This window comes from Saccostrea cucullata, unplaced genomic scaffold (assembly GCF_032062105.1).
Source record: "Saccostrea cucullata isolate Sc308-1 unplaced genomic scaffold, CSIRO_AGI_Scuc_v1 ctg1, whole genome shotgun sequence".
Classification (NCBI taxonomy): Eukaryota; Metazoa; Mollusca; class Bivalvia; order Ostreida; family Ostreidae; genus Saccostrea; species Saccostrea cuccullata.
Genome location: NW_026920581.1, coordinates 1648466 through 1669764, shown reverse-complemented (window position 1 = coordinate 1669764; position 21299 = coordinate 1648466). Strand labels below are relative to the sequence as shown.

At 35.3% G+C, this 21299-nt stretch overlaps 1 protein-coding gene across 2 annotated transcripts; it reads right to left on the bottom strand.

Annotated features, from left to right (window-relative positions):
• Positions 1 to 7430: 7430 nt before the first annotated feature.
• Positions 7431 to 16631, bottom strand: LOC134252546 (uncharacterized). Of its 2 annotated transcripts, none has more exons than XM_062735056.1 (2): positions 16498 to 16631; positions 7431 to 9805 (listed from the first exon to the last, which is right to left on the bottom strand). In XM_062735056.1, the coding sequence occupies exon 2, from the start codon at positions 9734 to 9736 to the stop codon at positions 8627 to 8629; it is 1110 nt and encodes a 369-aa protein (XP_062591040.1). In that variant the 5' UTR covers positions 9737 to 9805; positions 16498 to 16631; the 3' UTR covers positions 7431 to 8626. The 2 variants fall into 2 exon arrangements, with proteins under 2 accessions (XP_062591040.1, XP_062591047.1); XM_062735063.1 differs by lacking the exon at positions 16498 to 16631 and adding an exon at positions 10126 to 10262.
• Positions 16632 to 21299: the final 4668 nt, after the last annotated feature.

The following is a 21299-nucleotide window of genomic DNA, read 5'->3' as shown; positions in this document are numbered from 1 at the left end:
CAAGTGGTCAATTTTCTCAACCTTCCATTAAGATATTGAATAAGTTCGTAAAATCCAAAATCCAGAGTCCTCTCAAACCACTCCCCAATACAGAAATAAAAATAAATAGCCAATGCCACCTAAATATTAAAATGAAAAAATAGTGTGTCGATTAAGAATAAAATCAACAATATCTGCAACTCGTCACCATTGTAAATAGTCCAATAATAAAGACCGGAAGTGTCTAAAGTTTAAAAGATCAATTTTTTTTTTTTTTACACTTTTTGGATGATCAATTACTTTATCTAGAAATGTGCAAAAGATTTGACTACTTCTGGTCAAGATACTAGTAATATTATAGATCAAATATACATGTAGCATGTTTTGAATACAGCGTATTATTAACAAAAACAAAAATTAAAAATCATTATTAGTTTCCCAGCTTATTCGATAGTCAAAAGCATGCTTTTCGTACGAACAAATTCTAAAACAAGGCAAGCTATTGACAAACAAGTTGATGAAACAAGAATATAACCACTCTCGTTTAAGGTCATCATTTTTCACATTCTATGGTCGATACATTGATCTTATCAGCAAAAACTCAATCTTTTATTCAGTCGAATGGTGACTGATGTTTTTCAAACAAAATTTACAACGCCTGGAAATTTTTTTCTCTTCCCCGATCATGACAAAGTGTGGATGTGAGCGGTCGACAGGGAATGCTTACTCTTCTTTAGCATATGAACCCACCTTTGATGTTTTTAAAGGCCCGTGTTTCCTCTGCTCTTACTTTGTGTTGCTCTTCCCCGATCATGACAAGGTAGCACACAATGTACGGTGGGTGTGACCGGCCGGCAGGGGGTGCTTACTCTTCCATGGCACCTGATCCAAATTTTGATATTTTAATGCCCTCGATTTAAATTGTTTTCACAAACTTTAAGCTTTAATATTCGTTATCTACATATGTATCATTATGCTCATTGTCTTTTGGTGCAGTTTTGTTCCTCGAGAAAACCTACAAAAATGAATTCCAATAGAAATCGTTGTTTTGCATGGAAAGCCAAGGGGTTTGAGGAAACCCCTACATAGTTCTTATGACATGGTATATTTCTGCACTAAGATATTATGATATTTTTGCATAATTTATACACTGTAGTACATTGTACATATTCACAACATACCTGTGGATTTCTCACTTAAGAAATCAATATTGTGGTTTGTTTTCATCGATTCTTCATTGTTTTTGGACATTTTTCCTTGGACTAACTGCTAGACATCCCTTGTTAAATCTCAATATTTATACCTTAAATATTAGCTGCAGATCTGTAGCGTTGTGGTTTTACATAGTAGTCTTTGACCATTATGGTCATAGTAGTCTTTGACCATTATGGTCAAAGACTTCTATGTAAAACCATAACATAGTATCGTCTTTGACCATTATGGTCAAAGACTTCTATGTAAAACCATAACGCTACAGATCTGCTGCTATTAGAGAAGCTGCTCTAGAGTCGCCAAGTAAGGAGTCGATCCTTACGTCGCGGGTTCGAATCCCACTGTGAGACGTGGAGAGCGGTCCTTTGGATGAGACCGTTTAAATCGTGACCCCGTGTCGCAGTAAGTACTGGCACGAAAAAGTTCCCTCACTGCTCAATGGCCCTAAGTGCCGAGCATAAGACAAAATTTGTAGTTCTCCATCGGCAAGTGGTGGCATCTCCACATTAGTGGAAAATTCTTCGAGAGGGACGTTAACATACAATCATTCGTCTAAGATTGAGTTATCTCCCTTATCATTACTGTATACCGGTATTGAGTTCGAAACTATCAATTAGAAAATAGAATTTTAATGTGTGGTTTGTTTACTGCTGTGTTTCGCCTGCTTCTGACTGGACTGTAAGACAGTCATATGCTGGTTTGCATTTTTCTTGCCTAAAAAGCTCACTAAGTTTGCCTATTCCTTTGGTTCAGTCTCCAACTCCAGACAATCTTTCTGACTCCCTTCATCATCAGAAATTGAAAAAAGGAGAACCTGTTGTACATATACTAAATTTATTCAATAATTTAAAGTACATGAACATAAAACAGAAATATAAGTATCTTCTTAAATTCCATATCACTTTTGTGACACCCATCACTTAATATATTTAAAGTTCTCTTGGAACTATTACAGTAATAAAGTTGTGATTGGTCTCTGTATATATGTATATTATATATATAGTAACAATATAATGAGATACAAACAACATGGATTGGTCAGTATGACTGACAATCACCGTAAATATGTTTGCACTTCAACACACACTTATAGTTTCAAAACATGTACACTTTCTAAAATCATACTAAAACACAGGTTTTTGGTCACAGTTTTTACTCAATTTAATGGACGATTAGTGTGGAATATGACTTATGAGAGACATTTCATAGCTGATATTTTTTTTGGAAAGTATTTTAAAACCAAATCCAAAAATTATCCCACCCCCTCCCAAAAGCAGTTTTTAAAAGAATGCCAAAATATCATTAGCTAAAAAGACGAAAACTGGGCAATGGGGATTTTAAAAACAGTTTTTCACTTTGTGTCAGGAAGATATTTTCAAGCATTTATACCAGTTCTCGTTCATGCATATTTTAATAACTACCGTATATAGTGACATTAACACACCTGTGGAATCTAACGAGACTAACTTTAGTAACACATTTGATTTTTTTTGTTAATTCATACACAGTGGAACAAAAAATAAATGAGATCGCAGAAGATCAGTCTACAATAAAAGTATTTGCTGACACAGGCCAAAAGCGACGATTACACATTCACATCTCAACTCAACTCGGACGACAAAGGACCCGGACCACAATTAGCTTACATATAGACTTATATAGTAAAAACATGTGTTTTATTTTCTTTGTAACTTTTTTAAAAATCTTCATTTCCAAAATATCTTTGACCACATGATAGAGCAATGTGTCAGATAAATATTCACATCCAGAAATAGGGGTGTTGAATGTGGAATTCCCTGGTTATTAATAAACTTCTGACGTCATGACCTCGGGATAGCTCTCGCTTGGCAAAAAAAGTGTAAACAAACCAAATGAATGCTCTTTTCAATTCATATTTCTAGGCATAATTTTTGCTTGAAATGCACCTTGCTGCATATCATTGTAAACTTTAGACACTCTACTTTTATTCTATACCCCAAAAGTATCTAAAACATGTGAGCTATTTTTATTTTTATCATTGAAAGGGAGGCATATGAATTTCCTACATGTGCTACGTTTTAGCCATTTGACCTTCACCCTTTAATTGTGGCCCGGATCCTATATGGAGGCATAAAATTCATTAAAAAATTTTAAGGCCATATTTGAAATCCTTAGATACTACTTAACTAATATACCAAGTTTGATTGAAATTGGTTGATATCTACATGTAAAATTACATATTGTGTATACTAAGGCAATACAGGAAAGAAAATGGCAAAAAATGGCAAGTATGAAATTTTAAAATTGAAATATGTAAAAACTGTTAGACAATAAAAGGAACTAATTATTACAAGTAAGTTGTTGATACCTCTTAAACACACACACACTCTGAAATATGTAAAATACAAGATTTTTAGATTTCTAGGTAATTTGATGATCTGTACCCTGCATTTTCATAAAATTTTCTTAAATTAAGAAATATAAAATCTATCATGAAAATCTGAGAGTGACAATAGGGGTAAACATTTAAAGTACATTTATTCATAAATCAAATGATGTATCACACTACTGATAAAAGTGTACATAACATTCAAAATAAACAGATTTTTAAGCCCACCCCCATATCCTTTTTCCTGACTGTGAAGAGGGGCCATGTGCAGCTGATTGGCTAAGAGTCTTTGTATAGGTAATCTTAATACCCTATGGGAGTCTGTTTTGACAGGTGATTGTCAAAGGAATATATTGCAGTAAATACCACTAAAAAAGTGTCCAAATAAACATTGTCATAATTCAATCTTGCTTTCAAATCCACTCTTCACTACACATGAAAACAATGAAAGGTGACCGTAAAAGAAGAAAAAATCTTAATTTTGGATTTAAAAAAGGGAACACTCATTATATTAAGGCTCATCAGGCTACGTCAAATGCCGCAGGAGCTTCAAGTTCAGCGTCAAACATCCAGGGATCCCCAGAGACCGAGACAGCACATCCCCTTGCTGAAGGCCAGGAAAACATCTCAAGGACACCGATCCTTCGTCCCAGACCTGAGCCATGCCAGGAGCTAAAAAATGAAGAGACGTCTTATGAGTTTGAGGGAAACCGCATTGTTGACATAACATTGGTCTTGGAAATGTTTAATGATGCAGCCAAATGCCACTTTGACCAGGCCAAGCACTGTAATTTTCCAGTGTGGGAATACTCAGGACAGAGGAAATGGGGGTTTGGATGGCAGAAGAGACTACTATGTACGGTATGTAATTTTCAGACAAATTACTATAAATTATACACTGAAATTCCTACCTTTAACAAACCAGGCCCTAATCCTGCCAGTATCAACTGGAACTTTCAATTAGCCCTGCAGAACACCTCCATGGGGAATCGACGCAGTCGGGAAATGGTAGCTGCCTTGGACATTCCACCTCCTAACCGCAGTTCCATGCAAAGGGCCAGCAACCAGGTCAACACAGCCACTCTAGCCCTGAATAAAAAAGACATGGGTGAGAAGAGACAACTGGTTAAGGCCATCAACCAGGTCAAAGGTCAAGAACATCCAGAGGAACTGGACATTGCCATAGATGGACGCTACAACTCCATAACCTTCGGTAGCAGCAAAAAGCCAGGCTACAATGCATCACAAGCTTACGCCATTGCATGCGAGACCAACACCGACAAACAGTATATTATTGGCTCAGCAATGCAGAACAAACTTTGCTGGACTGGAACCTGGCTTCGAGGTAATGGTTATGATGTTCATTGTCCGGGGGGTCATGAAGACTGCACAGCTAATATTGAAATGTTCTCACCTCTTTCAGAGTACGAGATGGCTAAATCCATAGGCGAAGATCTGGCAGCGGACGGGTTCAAGGTGAAGCACGCCACAACAGACGGTGATGCCCGGTCAGCCCAGGGATTCCAAGATGCCATGCGAATTTTTCATCCAGACTGGCAAGTCACTCGACTGGCCGACCCAACCCATGTCAGCAGAGCCCAGTTCCGGCAGTGTCGCAGTGCCCACTTCAGCCCCGAGATGTTTCCCTGCAAAACAAGAACGAGGTTAGACGACATGAGAAAAGTTTTTGCACAAGATGTAAAGGCCCGGTGCAGCTTAGTCTATAAGAAACTCATGGATACCTACACTGGAGACATCAACATCATCTGTAGTAAACTTCCTCTTGTCGTAGAAAGTACCATCCTCTGCTACTCAGGAGACTGTTCAAAATGTCGAAGGAATTCAGTGGTGTGTGAAGGTGGAGACAGACACAACTGGTGGAATCAGTCTTATATCCTCGCCCCGAACAAACTGACATCCCTGCACCTGAATGAAAATGACAAGCACTTGTTAAAAGTCATTCTTGAGATGCGACTTAGCCAAAGTGCCATTGAGGAAATGAAACTCAACACGTCAACTCAGAAATGTGAGGGTCTTAACAGAGCAGTCAGCGAAGTTTTACCTAAGCACACCAACTATTCAAGAAATGCTGAAGGAATCCTCTCAGCTGAGATTTTAAGACAAAACAACAGTCCGGGACTAGCAACATCAATGAAAGCAGCAAAGATTACATTGCCACTGTCCGGCCACACACATCAGTACCTAAAAAGCATTGACCAGGAATATGCCTATCGCAGAGAATACAGAAAGAGAAAAGCAGTTAAAAGGCGAGAAATGCAGAGAAAAGCTACGCTAATAAAACAACATGCGGCGGCTAGAAAAGGAAAGACCAAACCCGGATGCACCTACAACAAAGGGCAACTTGATCCCAAACCCACCTACCTACAGTCCAAGGGAGACAATCCAGAGGATCACACCTACTACCAGACATGAGTTGCCAAGACGAAGACAAAACGGCCCTTCTCAGGGCCAACCAAATTATTCGAAAAGATACCTACTATACAAAGTCGTATAAGAAACGTGTAAAAATTAACACCAGGCCACAACCCAAAACTTCCACATAAATACATAAGACACATCATACACATACGCACACATGTACATACATACATCCATACATACATACTTACTTACTGACTTACTGATCAATATTTTTGTCAAAAACTACAAACTATACCCCCCCCCCCCCCCCCCCCCCCCCCCCCCCCCCCCCCCCCCCCCCCCATCTTCCTTGAAATGACAAACCCATCAACCCCCATTTCTATTTTAGTGAAAAGTACATATTTTTACACAACATAATTTCCACTTACCTGAAATTATAAACTCCAATACACAACCTCTGCCTGCATGTGCAATTATGAGTCGGGCAAAGCCTGAATCCCATTTCCACGTGCGGTTTCCTGCAAATAAATCCATGCACATGTTATTGTAAATATTGGCCCAATCACCACCTTCTTATTGCGCCTCATTTTGGGTGGGGGAAATCAATGGATAGCTTGTCTGTCATTTCCAATAAACACCTCGTCTTTCATCTATGACTTCAAAGGGACCCCTTATTAAGAATACACATGCAAATACACATTACAAAACAGTTTTTCTATTTTTAAAAAGGAACTATTTGACTGGTCAATGGATACACTAATGTGACCTCTTTCACCGACATATCAATTCCCCTGAAATATTGCATTCTGGGATGCATAATTAAAATTTTTTTTCAATCACTCAAAAAATTTTAATTTTTTATAAAAATTAATTTTAAAATGTTTAAATATTTTTTTTAAAATTTTATTAAACTATTTCAAAATGCATAACCCACCTCCTGTCAAAATTTCATTGTCATATCTTTAAAAATAAATTCAGGGGAAACCCTCAAACACCCCATCATAAGGACCCGGACCACAATTAGCTTACATATAGACTTATATAGTAAAAACATGTGTTTTATTTTCTTTGTAACTTTTTTAAAAATCTTCATTTCCAAAATATCTTTGACCACATGATAGAGCAATGTGTCAGATAAATATTCACATCCAGAAATAGGGGTGTTGAATGTGGAATTCCCTGGTTATTAATAAACTTCTGACGTCATGACCTCGGGATAGCTCTCGCTTGGCAAAAAAAGTGTAAACAAACCAAATGAATGCTCTTTTCAATTCATATTTCTAGGCATAATTTTTGCTTGAAATGCACCTTGCTGCATATCATTGTAAACTTTAGACACTCTACTTTTATTCTATACCCCAAAAGTATCTAAAACATGTGAGCTATTTTTATTTTTATCATTGAAAGGGAGGCATATGAATTTCCTACATGTGCTACGTTTTAGCCATTTGACCTTCACCCTTTAATTGTGGCCCGGATCCATTGGAAATCATGGCACCATATATATTTATATATATAAACGTGTTTGCTGTTCAGCAATCAAAAAAATATGCAGATGCGTGTGTACATACAAGCTTCTTTGTACAATTACATTTGGTATTTTTCACAAATTTTCAGCGTAACAAAAAATAATCTTGGCCTATACGCTTTCACAAAATACACTTTTTTTGCATACCTCAATTTGACTCCTCACCTTTAAACGTTCACCTTTAAACTTTCCCTCTGAAAGGCTCTGGGTTTCTGATTATATAAACTCATACATCACAGATCGTATATTGCAAAATGACAAGTTACCAATGCACTTTGTAAAGCTGTTATATAGAGATAACCGCCACTAGCTTCCTCACTTAGTGAGCAACAAAGCAAAAAATCCATTCATGACACAAAAATTTGGGACTCTCCCTTTTAGAGAGCTATAACTCAGAATCTTGTTTTCAGCATTTGTCCCTTTCTTACGATATATAGGATTTCTTTAAGGATACTCGATAACTCAACCTATCACCGGAAGTATAAAGACTCCAAAAATATACAGAAAAGCACGGTCATAAATCATATAGCCTTAAAATTCAACCTGCTTATAATTATTGTGGTAATAAAATAACCTGTATTAAAAGTTTTCTTGTTACTTTTATATTGATATCAAAATTTAATTATTTAAAAAATACCTTTTTTTGAGTTTGGGTGTTAAAATATAGGTAAGAGTAATGCAAGATTCTTGGAATTTGTTGGGGCAAAAAGTATACATGTATGTTGCTTATTGGTAGAAAGTATAGGAATATTCTAAGATTCACCATTCCCACATGTATAATTTGATGCTAGATCAACTAACGACTGAACCATTCAAACTTTAGCTTAACATAACACAGACATCACTTGTACAACATTTGTAATAAATATTTTGTTTACAACACACATTTTTCTAAAACGGGATCTATCCCAATTTTTTTAAATATATTTTTTTCTATATTTCATAAAACTTTTCTTAACTACATAAAATGAAATCGAACTCTATCTAGCAAAGCACTTTAAGTGCTGCTAGATGTAAAATTCTATTCTACATTTTTTTTCAAGATTCAAATCTACCAAGCTCGCTCTCTCTTTGACGACAAAACGTCCATTAGAGGATGACAATTTCATGCAATAAAAGTGAGACGATTGTCAAGATAAAATTTAATATATATCTATCTAAGCTAATCCTATCTCGACTTGTAATTCGACTATGTCCATTAAACACAATTTTCCGGGCTTTTCGCCGCGGATGATTTGTTGGATGTGGTTATTCCTAGCCTTGAATGGTTTATCCTCACTGTGGAGTACATTATCTGAGATTAAGTAATCTAACGCCACCAAACCGCCACCGGTATTGTTGCACTTAAGCTTCGCCTCCCGCGCTTGTTTGGCACTCTTCATGATATTTTCAAACAGCTGTTTCCGGAATGTCGCAACATCGTCAGTGTCCGGGCAATTGTCTATTTCCCGTATCATGTCGGCTTTTATTGAGCTAGCCGTCTCTTTGTTATTCTCTTTCCCCTCCTTTTCGCTGGTGACCGTGGCGCTTGGCGCCGCCTTGCTACGCTGATGTGGGTGACGCTGAGATGGTGGAGTCACGTGACCGCTGCTTTGTGACGGACGTGGAGACATTTGCTGAGATGAGGAATTGTTTGAGTACTGTCGTGTGTATTGGCGCTTCTTTGGTAATCTTTGAATGTGACTTGTGCTGTAGCTTCTCTCGCGGTAGTCGTCATCATTCGTTGTAGGGTGATACATTCCCTCCATGGAGATATCTTCTCCTGCCACTGTGGTCGGTGTATTTATGGCTCTGGTTTTGCAGTATAATTCACTACTCTTTTCCTGACTAGGGTACGGTATATTTCCGTTAGGAGCGTAACCTTGGTATTCAACGTTTAAAGTTGAGTAAGGATCATCGTACGAAGACAAGCTGTTCTCAGAAGTCGATCTAGCGATCCTTTGTTTGTACATCTCAATCTTTCGCCTTTTAGGATGGTAATAGTTAGCGTTTGCACATTCATCCATATATGTCCTTTTTCCTAGACCACCGTCATAAGGAATTCCATCGTGTCGTCCGTCGTAGGGACTTTCCATTACGCTGGAGTGTGGCATGTAATGTTCCGTCCCGGGGGGACTTTGTCGGTGTTTGGGGCTCTCCAGCGTGGTGATGTGCTTGAGGGGACAGGAGCAGTTAGGGTATTGACAAATAGGTTCCTCCACGTCCATATTGTATTCACTTCGTTTGTTTGAGTCACTGTTTTGGCTTAAATCAAGAGGTTGCTCCATGGTGTCGTTCTGTGAGGGTTGAATGCTTCGATCAAACTCTCCAATAAAACGGTTCTCTTAGCAATGTAACTGGAAAAGAAATCACAAGCAAAAATTAGGAATTATACGAGTCAAGCACAGTTAAATCGATAATGAAAAAAAAAATCTCCCCAACTTGAGATGCACGCTGATTCGTTATCTGTTGTAATATCATACTTCTATACTAATCAATATCTAAATTGTACAGGATCTGAATGAAATACATCGCTCAAAGTGTGAAGTATTAAAATAAAATCGTTTCCGAGATTATATTTCATTCTTGAAACACTACTTTTTTCAAAAACACTTAAAAAAAATTCATTGAGCTTCTTTTCGATTAAATAATATTACTAAGACGGCATTAAATTTACCTCTTAAAGCATACCATGGTTAAGGAAGTTTTTGTTAACAAATTCGATCTCAAAAAAACACTTATGAAATCCTGTTAAAATTTTCTTCAAAAACGATTCTTAAAAAAAAATTTCACTGCACTGCTCGTTGCGTAAAGTTAAACTGACAAGTCATTTAGTATGACGAAACTCATAAACACTGTCTTATATACGCAAAAAGTAGAAGAGCCAAGAGCTTATGCATCACGTAAACTTTTCACCTCATGTGACCGGTCGTAAGCATCAAGCCTTGTACATTCATAGGAAAACGTACTATTATGTACGAGGAGGCGGTCTTCGGTTTAACTGAGGACATCGACCGTTGGCAACCTTTTCTTTCGCTGCGTACACTTCAAACTTTTATATACATCGCATTCAAACGTATTGTCTTAAAGCAGCATGGGGGTCATCCAGCGATCAAACCGTTTATGAGGCTTGGTTGAAAAGAATTTTTCTGTCAAGTGAGTATATTGATTTCACAATCAATCACCGTTTTAACAGGTGTGAACATGAGACAACGACTTTTGAGAGAGAGAGAGAGAGAGAGAGAGAGAGAGAGAGAGAGAGAGAGAGCAAGTACATTCTATACACTGACCAGGTTCAACGTCATCATATTTTCAACGTAAAGACTTTAAGAGAATATAAGGAAAAACAAGATCATATTAAAAAACAATTATTAAAAAAAACCCTTAGTACCACATATATAAGGTTTTGAAAGCATGCTTATTTTGAATTTAACATCCAGGTTTCCTCTTAAACAAATACCGGGTATTGTCCATATAATTGTCTCTTTTTAATAGATAATGAGATTCAATGAAAACAACAATTTTTTTTTCTTTTGCCTGTCCGCCATTTCATTTTCCTATAGAATTACGTACTCGTTTTGAGGCAGACGGAAAAGATATATATTAATATTCATTAAATATATCGTATTTGGTAAAGTATATATTAAAGATATTTTCAATATTCGTAAACTATTGTATATCTTATAATCCTCTGTTATTTAATAAAATGATAGACTTGTTTCAAATGAATAAAAAAAGAAAGAAAGAAAGAAAGGGAAGAAAAAAAAGGAAAATAAAAAAATAAAAATATCAAAGGGTTACTCTTATTTCCGTTAGTATAGAAAGGTAACAATACAAAAACCAATCAAGTGGAATTTCTGAGAATTCATTGTAGCCCTTAGTCTAAAAATACCTGAGAATATAGACAAATATAGAACAAAGCAACGATAATTAACGGCTCTCAATCAACGCGTAGATTCGGTTCACGAAATCCTGACACTTAATGAATGGGTCACTTATCGGACAAGGGGCATGTATAATGTATGGTGTGCAGAAACATGTAGCTCTAAGAAAAATGGGCTATCTTGATTGATCTGAATTTACAATTAAAAGCAATTGTCTGAAATTCACGTTAATTCGCTCTTCGAGAATCAAAAGAACAGCGCCATTAGTCATTTGGAATTTTTTGATGCATATCCGCTAAACTTGCGCATGACCTGAGATGACCGATAGCTTGGCCTCTTTGTTTTGACTGTTTTTGAAACATACATTTCAATTTTTAAATATTTTCGATTAGACTATATTTATCATCACTTTTTAAAGATTGGAAATGAATCATTTTATAAAAAAAAAAAATACGCTGAAGAATATTTAAATTTTTCAAAGACTAACAAGAAGAAAATGTTGATACCGAGCTTACCCATAAGACACCGCTTCAGGAAATAGTAAACATATAGATAAGCATCCAGACCAAAAGAGGACCAACGAATGCTTGTCACGTAGACCTCTAATAGTTTTCACACAAATGTAAAACAAAAATAAAAATGTTTTAATATATACATTGACCCCAGTTTTTTCCACCCCGATGACCTGAAAACTCAATGCTGTCCAGTCGAGGTATTGATTTTCTATTGACTAAACAAGTAACCCCATATGAACCCGACCAAAAGTTTACTAGGTCATCTATATCTCTCTTCGTCGTGTTATACCGTAACACGAAAAAGGAACAAAAATCCGGTCACTAATTTCAGAAATCTAAACATGAGATAAGATTGTGCTTATAGAATATTTATTTATCATCATTATTATTAGAGAAAGAGGGGGGTATTTAAAAATTAAAAACAAAAATATTAAAGAGATAGCAACAAAATATTAAAGAGATAGCAACGTATGCAAATTCATCATGGGATTTTACGCCTCTTAAATATTGTTTAGTTACATAAAGTTCATCTCCATGGGTGATATTTTATTTTTCATAAGTTTAACACTGTTTATTAAATTTTTTACAAATAATTATGTAATGATAAACAGAAATTTAAATGTAAACTTTTAATTATAATTTATCGGGAAACATTTCTCACTGGAAAAAAAATATTTCTTCTTTTCTTTAACAATTACGTCTTCCTTTTGTGGTCTTTCTTCCCAGCAGCTTAGTCACTCCCGTTTTAAGATGTTTTCTACAAGTCATTAATTGGATAAACAGTATTGTATGATTGTTTGCAGGGGGTTCTTTGACCGGGCATATGAGGTAACCGAACGCCGTATACTCAGTGTCGGAAACAAGCATGACGTCACTGCACACCCATGCCCACCATTTGCAATCATGTTTTTGATTGGTGAAATTTGTTTTTCTTCAAATTCCTGTGGGCCCCTCCCTCCCCCCAAATTATGACACAGAAAACCCTTCAATGCCATCTAGATTTTGCTGACGCCTACATTATTTTCTTCACATTAGGAGTCTTTCCGGGTGCATGATTCAAACTGCACCTACGAAGAAGCCGTTTGTTTGTTTGTTGTCCCGATGTTTATTACTCCCATGGAGACGCTAACACTCGCCGTTGGAGGGCTGCAATTTCATACTCATACCAGGCACTCAGAGCAATGGAACAAAGATCGAGGAATCTTTTTTTTTCGTGCCAGCAGGCCCAGTACCTACTGTGACACGGGACCTCTGTTAATACGATCTCCTCCGAAAGTCCGGTCTCCACCCCCGCAGTGGAATTCAAACCCGCGACGTAAGGACTAATTCTTTACTCCGCAACTCTTATCGAGAGCAGATGTTCTAACCACTGTGCCACGGCTAGTGGCTAGTTGTCGCGCCTTCAATTTCTTTCAACGGCTGTTATTTTACATATTTATATCTAGACAGTAATTCAATTATATAAGCCGAGAGTCCGAGATTCTGAGGGGAGAAGACAAAAAAAGCCATGGGATTTGGATGACCTGAAGGTCACCAATAGTCTAGGGCAAAGCCCTTGTGGGGATACAGGGGATGGGGATCGTAGGCTCCCAGGTTTCTTTCCAGAAGTTTTGCCATACTTTTTGCATTAATCAAAAATCGGTATTATTAAAACAACAAAATTAATTTATTCATTTCCAGTACTTCTCATTCTTTTTACTGTAAAAAGAAGGATCTGACCCCCCCCCCCCTGATCCCGTTTTTAAAATTAAATTCACCATTGTATATTCATAGTTACAATATACAACTTTCCTCAAAGTTATACTTTTGTATATAAAATATTTTAAATATTCATTACTCAGAACATTTGTAGCCTGAATTTCTTTTAATGGCATTTGTTAATTACATTATTATTTTGTCTCGACGTGAGAGACGGTAGAAAAATTACATTCAAATCGATAACGAAGACGCAAATTTACCCTAGCTCCCGAGTATGACCGCTTGCTGAACCCCAGCTACACATACTTTTATTAGCAAATGAAAATTCGGGGTCAACGTCATCTGTATTTACAATTTAAACGTAAGCATGACGATGTGTTCCATTTATCGTTTTATCTGATTATTTGGTTAAAGCACCCACAAACATACCAGAAATCGTCTGGGTTTTTTTTTTTTTGGAAAATCCTGAATTGACCTTTTTATCACTCAAGTTCGTTCCTTATGATGGAGAGAGAACAAGAGAGAGAGAGAGGGGGAGAAAGTAGAGAAAAATAAAGAGAAGAGAGAAATATAACGAGAAGGGAAGAGAGATAGGGGAAAAGAGAGTGAGGAGAGATTGGAAGAAAGAAAGATAGATCGAGAGAAGGGAAGAGAGAATGAGAAAGGTAGTGAGAAAGAGAGATTAGAGGAGAGAAAGAGAGGGTGGGGGAAAAGGGAAGAGAGGAAGAGAAGAGAGAGGGGAAAAGGAATGAAAGAGATTGGAAGAAAGAGAGGAGGGAGAAGAAGAAAGAGGGGAAAAGGGAAGGAGGGAGAGGGCGGTAGAGAGAGAAAAGAAAGAGCAAGAGGGGGAGAGAAATAGGAGATAAAATAGGATAGGAATAGAGGAAAGGAAATTCTTCAGATCTTGGGATAACCAGTATCAGACACGAAGGTCAAGTTAAGGACACGGTCTTACCAATGTGTTTTTTTTTATGAATGACAGAATTTATTTGACATATAAAATAACTCTTCAATTCACAAAATTGAGATAAAGTTGATAATACTGCACCAATGAGTGTATTCTTTCTAAACAAAAACAGTTAAAACCTTTCATATATTAAAGTAGATATGATGAAGTTTTGGTTCATCCTACAAGGCAAAACAGTCAATTTATTTCTTGATATGTATACAAAATAATTTTACAACAAACATTAATTTACATATTTTTCTTGGATACACTTTATTTTGTTTGTTTGTTTTTTTTTTAAGACGCGATACAAAGGATGTTTCATGACCAGTAATGAGTACATTTTGTTAATTCTGAAATACATGTATAGTTTCAGAAGAACTGAATGGATTTATCAAACTTCCTTTAGATATTTCTTCTCATGAAAATGGTTGTATTTTTTTCTATTTACTGGACTGTAATCTGTCTATATTCAGAAAGATTTTTTGTTATTGAAAACACAGGATGTTTCATATAGACCAAATTATATATGGAGACATTTTGTTATAATTCTGAAATACATTGCTTATAACATTTTATAAAAATTTCTAACTCTCTATATATAAAAAATTAACAAGGGTTGATTTTAATATATAGATGAAAATGGTTTGTTTTTTTTCATATTTGTTGGTATGTAATCTGTCACAAATATTCAATGAAAGATTATTTATGTTAAAAAATTGAAAATATATATATATGTACACCAAATCATGCTATTTAATGACAAATACTGATCCTCGATCCTTTCTTAAAAAAAAAGTGTATATATCTATCACAAAAATATACGACATTGTCCGATTCCCTCTATCTGTATTAGTCCGAAATGTCTCAAGTTTTTCTGGCTTTTTCCCATTTTGATATTTTACATGCCGTAAAATAGCAAAATCGTAAAAAAAAAAAACCCAGGAAAACGTCAGATATTTCGGACTATATTTATATAACTGTATCAAATATATAATCCGCCTTTCCAATTTGCGGGGGGTGGGGGTGAGTGGGTAAATGAATGGATAATTTTTTTATCAGTTACTTTCTCATTTTTAAAAATAATGCTGTGCAAAAGTAAAACAAGTGACATTTTAATATTACAGTACAATGACATTGGATTATTCTGAGCTTTTTTTCTTAATCGAGTTAGTTATGTTGTAATTTATGTAAAAAGAAACATAATTTAATTATCAATAATTGAAAAAAACTACATACTTTCTTAACGTAAGGGTTACTTTAAATCACATAATGTTGAACAGCAATAATACACGTGTAACTACTTCAGAAAAGTGAAAAAAAAAACTTCAATTAAAATGTATATCACGAAGTTTTTGCTGACTTCAGCAATGCCAATGACTTATAGATTAATTTTCACATATTAATTTACAAATCTCATCAACCTGTGGCAAACGAAGCATTCACACGACAAACTTTATGATATAGCTGTGATTTTTCAAAGTAAATTAATCAAGAAATTACCATTTTTATGTTCATAATCTGTTTAAAAAAAATCTTAAAACTGACAAATTTTAAGATTTTTTTAAACAATTGAACATAAAAATGGTAATTTCAGTGCCTGATTAATTTACTTTGAATTAACTGCATCATAGTATCTTAAGTTTGTCGTGATGTCAATATTTATCGGCTTTACAATGCATAAAGTGCATGCATGCATGGTCAAATCTATTTTTAGATTAGGTGAATTCCGCAGTGACCCGATACTGACCCTTTCACGTATATAGGTACAAATTTTGTGTTAAAATTGATTTGATGGGTTTCTTTTTTATCTTTTCGTTATATAAAAGGGTTTTTTTTTCAGCTAATTTCTTGGCAGCTGCGACCAGCAGACGAAAATCATTTAAATGGCTCAGACAGGCTGCTAGCAGAAAGCTCGGTAAAAATAGCATCCATAAGAAAAAACTCAATATAAAATAAACTTAGATGTTTTGTAAACAGTTTTTGAAAAATGGAAAACATCTTACCACTTCTGAAGATTGTTACTGCTTCTTGTACTTTAAATCCTACACAAAATATCCCAAGATCTCCCAAATGTTTCACTTCTTTTTCAACAGTAGTCTATTAGGAATTCGCGCATGCGTTGCGACGACCTCGCCATTTCAACAAATGTCAACGACCGTTCGCGAACTCTGTTAAATTAACATACCTTATGTCATTATCCTCAAACGACCTTTAACTTGATCTCTTGGAAACTTCTAATATTACATTTATTAATTCCTAATATTTTAAAATCGACAGTAAAACATTTACAAGAAATGTTTATTTTAATGATAAAATAGTAAATTTTGCAGTTTTGGCATTTCTATGGTGAATTACGTAATAATTTCATTGTTGTCTGCCAAGAAACAAAATCGTAAACAAATTTAAAAGTAGGTCAGAAACGTCCTTATGTGGTGAATTGATCGGGGCTTTTTTTCCTCTCGCGTAATTTATGTATTCTTTTTTTTTCAAATGCACAATGAACGGTGGAATAACAATTCTCGTACAAAAAATATACCTGCTGTATTAAATTTTCTTGTTGGAGATCTGCAGTCGTTCACGGCCATTGTATAAGACGTGCACATCCCCCCCCTGCACATTCCCCCAGACTAATCTTAAACACTTTAGAATTTACATGTTTTCCTTGTGGAAAGTATTTATCAAAAAGTATTATAACAATTTAACAAATGTTCAATCGACTGTACAACAGTCGGCGTATTTTTTTATGGAATGATTGTTTAAGACCCCTTCCCCACACTTTTCATACTTTTCATAAGTAATACTTTGTGAAGTTGTCTCACACAAAAATATACTTCACTGTCTCATGTTTGATTGTCCCGGGGTGTTAGGGTGGTGGGGCGCGGATCCCTGACACAAAAATCTGTAGATTTCATTTGTTGATCTGAACACATAGAAGATTATGTCTGCGATGTCTTCAGAAAATTCAAGTAATAAAGAAAATCGATCGGGCTAAACAGCTGATAAGAAATAAAGATATCAGCATTCAGCTCTGTTCATTGCGTTATGGTACATTATTAATTTCGCGTAAGGATAAACGTTAAAAGATAATAAACGTTTTTTGGCAAACTACTATATAGGAAACGTCAGATGGAGGAGAGAAATCAATATTACTATGAAAAAAAATCAAAAGATTTAATTTTTATGAAAGCTTCAACATGAGTATGCTCAAGAAAGCCAGCGTTTAGTTGTTTAAAAGGAAATTTGCAAGGCTTGCGTCTGAAATCTGATTTTTGTCCCCCGCTTTCGCGAAAGCGAGGGGAAATTTTCGCAAGGGTCCGTCTGTCTGTCCGTCCGTCACAAAAACTTTAACCTTGCCCATAACTTTTGATTTAGTGGAGCTATAATTTTCATATTTCATATGTGTATTCTTTGTGATAAGACCTTTCTTTGGACCAAAATTTGACCTTTTGACCTTGACCTTGGAGTTTCAACTACTTTTACTAAAAAATTCCAAACTTTTACTTTGGCCATAATATATGGTAGGTACATTTCATATTTCACATATTTATTCTTTGTGACAAGACCTTTCAATGAATACCAACAACTTTGACCTTTTGACCCTGACCTTGGAAATTTACGTACTTATGAAAAAACTATATCCTTGACCATAATTTTTGAACGGTAAGGGCTACGGCTTTTATACTTCACATATTTTATTCTTGTAAGAAGACCTTTCATTGGATACCAAGAACTTTGACCTTTTCACCTTGACCTTGGAGTTTTAACTACTTTTTAAAAATTATAACCTTGGTCACAACTTTTGAACGGTAGATACAAGGACTTTTATATTTCACACATGTATTCTTTGAGGCAACACCTTTCATTGGATAAAAACTTTGAATTTGGATTGACCTTGGAGATTTAGAGAGAAAACTTTAACCTTGATAACTAAACGGTAAGGGCTAGGGCTTTTGTACTTCACATATGTAATCCTTGTGAGAAGACCTTTCATTGCATGCCAAGAACTTTGACCCTTTGACCTTGACCTTGGAGTTTTAACTACTTTTTAAAAACGTTAACCTTGGTCACAACTTTTGAACGGTAGAAACTAGGACTTTCATATTTTAAATATATGTTTTTTATGGCAAGACCTTTCATGGGATACCAAAAACTTTGACCTATTGACCTTGACCCTAAAAATGATATCTTACCCACAAAGATGCCGAAAGCGGGGGACCACAATTCTTTGAATTTGCTTGTGTATTTTATATTTAACCTGATTTTGTATTTTATATTTAATTTATATGTATGCATGTATGTGGAAAATGAGGGAGAAATATGTGGCATAAATGTATTAATGTTCTTTATAACAAAATTTTAATATTATAAAATAATTTTTTGAAAGAAACGAGAACTGTGTCTCGTATATATCGCCAAAATAATAATGGGTAAGGCCCCCCCCCTCCCCCCGCGCGCTCAGAGAAGGGCATGCCCGTAAATATACACATGTATAGGTAAAAAAATTGCACAATCACCAGGAGTAATCCTGTGTTAATCAAAGCAACTTACTTTGTTTTAAAAATTTATATACAGTCCCATGTATGACCCAGAAACGCAGGGGACTGACAGATGGACTTAGACTGACGTTGCAGAGGTTAAAACGAATTACATTCCTTATCTCGAATTCATCGGATTTTTAATAGGTCCGTAATGTCCAATGAGATTAAACAAATTTAATTTCATTATAACAAAATTTCGATTAGGTTTAAATAAATTGAATTTTAAAAAACGAATTACATTTCTTATATCGAATTCATCGGATTTTTAATAGGTCCGTAATGTCCAATGAGATTAAACAAATTTAATTTCATTATAACAAAATTTCGAATTGGTTTAAATAAATTGAATTTTAAAAAAACGAAATTATCTGCATGTATTTTGTAATTTTGACAATTTTTAAAAACTCGCTTTAAGAATTTTATCAAATCGGTCATAACAAATCTAATATAAGATAAAGAATTCGAAAAAATCGAAAAATTCGTATAAAAAATTAAATTCATTTTAATTAATTCGAAAATTCGTTTTTGTCGAATTCTATCGAAAATATTTTTTGATAAGTCCTATATTGGCTTCCGTATATTTCCCCCTGAATGTAACTTGAAGTTATAATTTTTCCAAAGGCAATATATATACAAAATCCATTACATTAAAATAATTTCGATTTCATACATGTAAAAATTCTTTTTACCATCCCTTCACACTTGTTAAAGACGTATCAAAACAAAAATAAGAAGTTGAAACTGGGTTGTCTGTGTTTTGTACACATTACGTTCACAGGGAATTCTGGGCTACTGGTGTCACGCTTTGTCTAGAGCTATAATACTTGAACTGTTTTTGACCATATGGTCCTTGAGGAAGTGACCGATTATTTGTATACAAAGCAATAGCTGTACACTGTATAACCTGGAAATTCTCCCGTGACCTCAGGTTGAACCCCCAGGCAACAAGCCAAGTTTCTGAATTTAACGCTTCGTCAATATTTATCTGTAACAGGACACTATAATGTTTCGCAATGCATGTAATTAAAATGCATTATGTTCAAGAAAAAAAGAGACTTTGCTTTACTTTTTCAAGTAGAATACTGCGCTGGTATTTGCACTCCGATCATCGAAAGGCAACAACCTTCGTACATACGGGTGTGTGCATGTAAAAGTTTGTGGGTCTTTTTCAGACAGTGCATACCATGGTTGCATTGTAATTATTTGCAGTATGCAATGCACGCATTATCATCTGTGTCTAATTATTATTATGGTCGATTAATAGTATAGTAGATGTTCTACAGGCACGAAGCAACAGAGGGGGCCGGGGGGGGGGGGGGGGGGGCGCTGGCCCCTCCACCTTTTACTTATACTATAGGAAATGTTCCTTGAAAGGCTGGTTCCCCCCCCCCCCCCCCCCACTTTTAGTGATGTACGGAAAATGTAGTATAATAATTGGTACTGAAAGTAGTTGGCATTGAAAAAAAGTTGGCCTTTACCCCCCCCCCCCCGCACAAAACAGGAATTTCGACTCTGGGCAATTTTTTTTTTCAAAAACGATGCTACGTGGCTGTTCTAAATCATTGTTTCTGATGCACAAAGTAAAGCAAAACATTATCTGATTTTTTCTTTCGTTTTATAAAAGGTTTAAATTTCAAAAAATGATATTAAACGATAGAATTAAAACTCAATTATGATTCTTCAAGCGGTAATAATTATACTTTACACTCCTACAGGCTTTAATATGGATAATTTCAAATTACTGACAGACAAAATTAACAAAACTGTACGTTTTGTGTTAATTAATATGAAAACGACGAATGAATTTCGTCAGTTGTTGATGTATGAGCCGAAAACGAGAAGGAAGGATAGGTACAGAGAAAAATACTTCTCACATGATTTGCTGATTCAGCACTGTAAATATCATATACGTATACACGTGTATAAAAATATTGAATATGGGTAGGCGGTCTTTATTAGCAAGATATTGCGGTTAATAGTATGGTTTTATATTGATAATAATGTTATACAAGTATTAAAAAAAAATGTTTGTTTTTCCTCTCCTGATCGACTTACTAAAATGACCCAACTCAAAGCCAATTTCGTTTGGTTAACCCCCCCACCCCCTGAAATTGCTATCTAGGGGCCTGTGGAGAGAGTTAAACTTTTTTTAGTCGTGAGATGGTGAACAAACATTATTTTATAGATGGCCTGAGCAATTCAATAATGCCGTAGATGTTCTACATTGTAAGGAATAAAGAAAATAAAACCTTGTCTTTAACGCATAA

Coding starts and splice junctions, on each gene's coding strand:
- LOC134252546 (XM_062735056.1), bottom strand. CDS start 9,736: ATGGAGCAACCTCTTGATTTAAGCCAAAACAGTGACTCAAACAAACGA.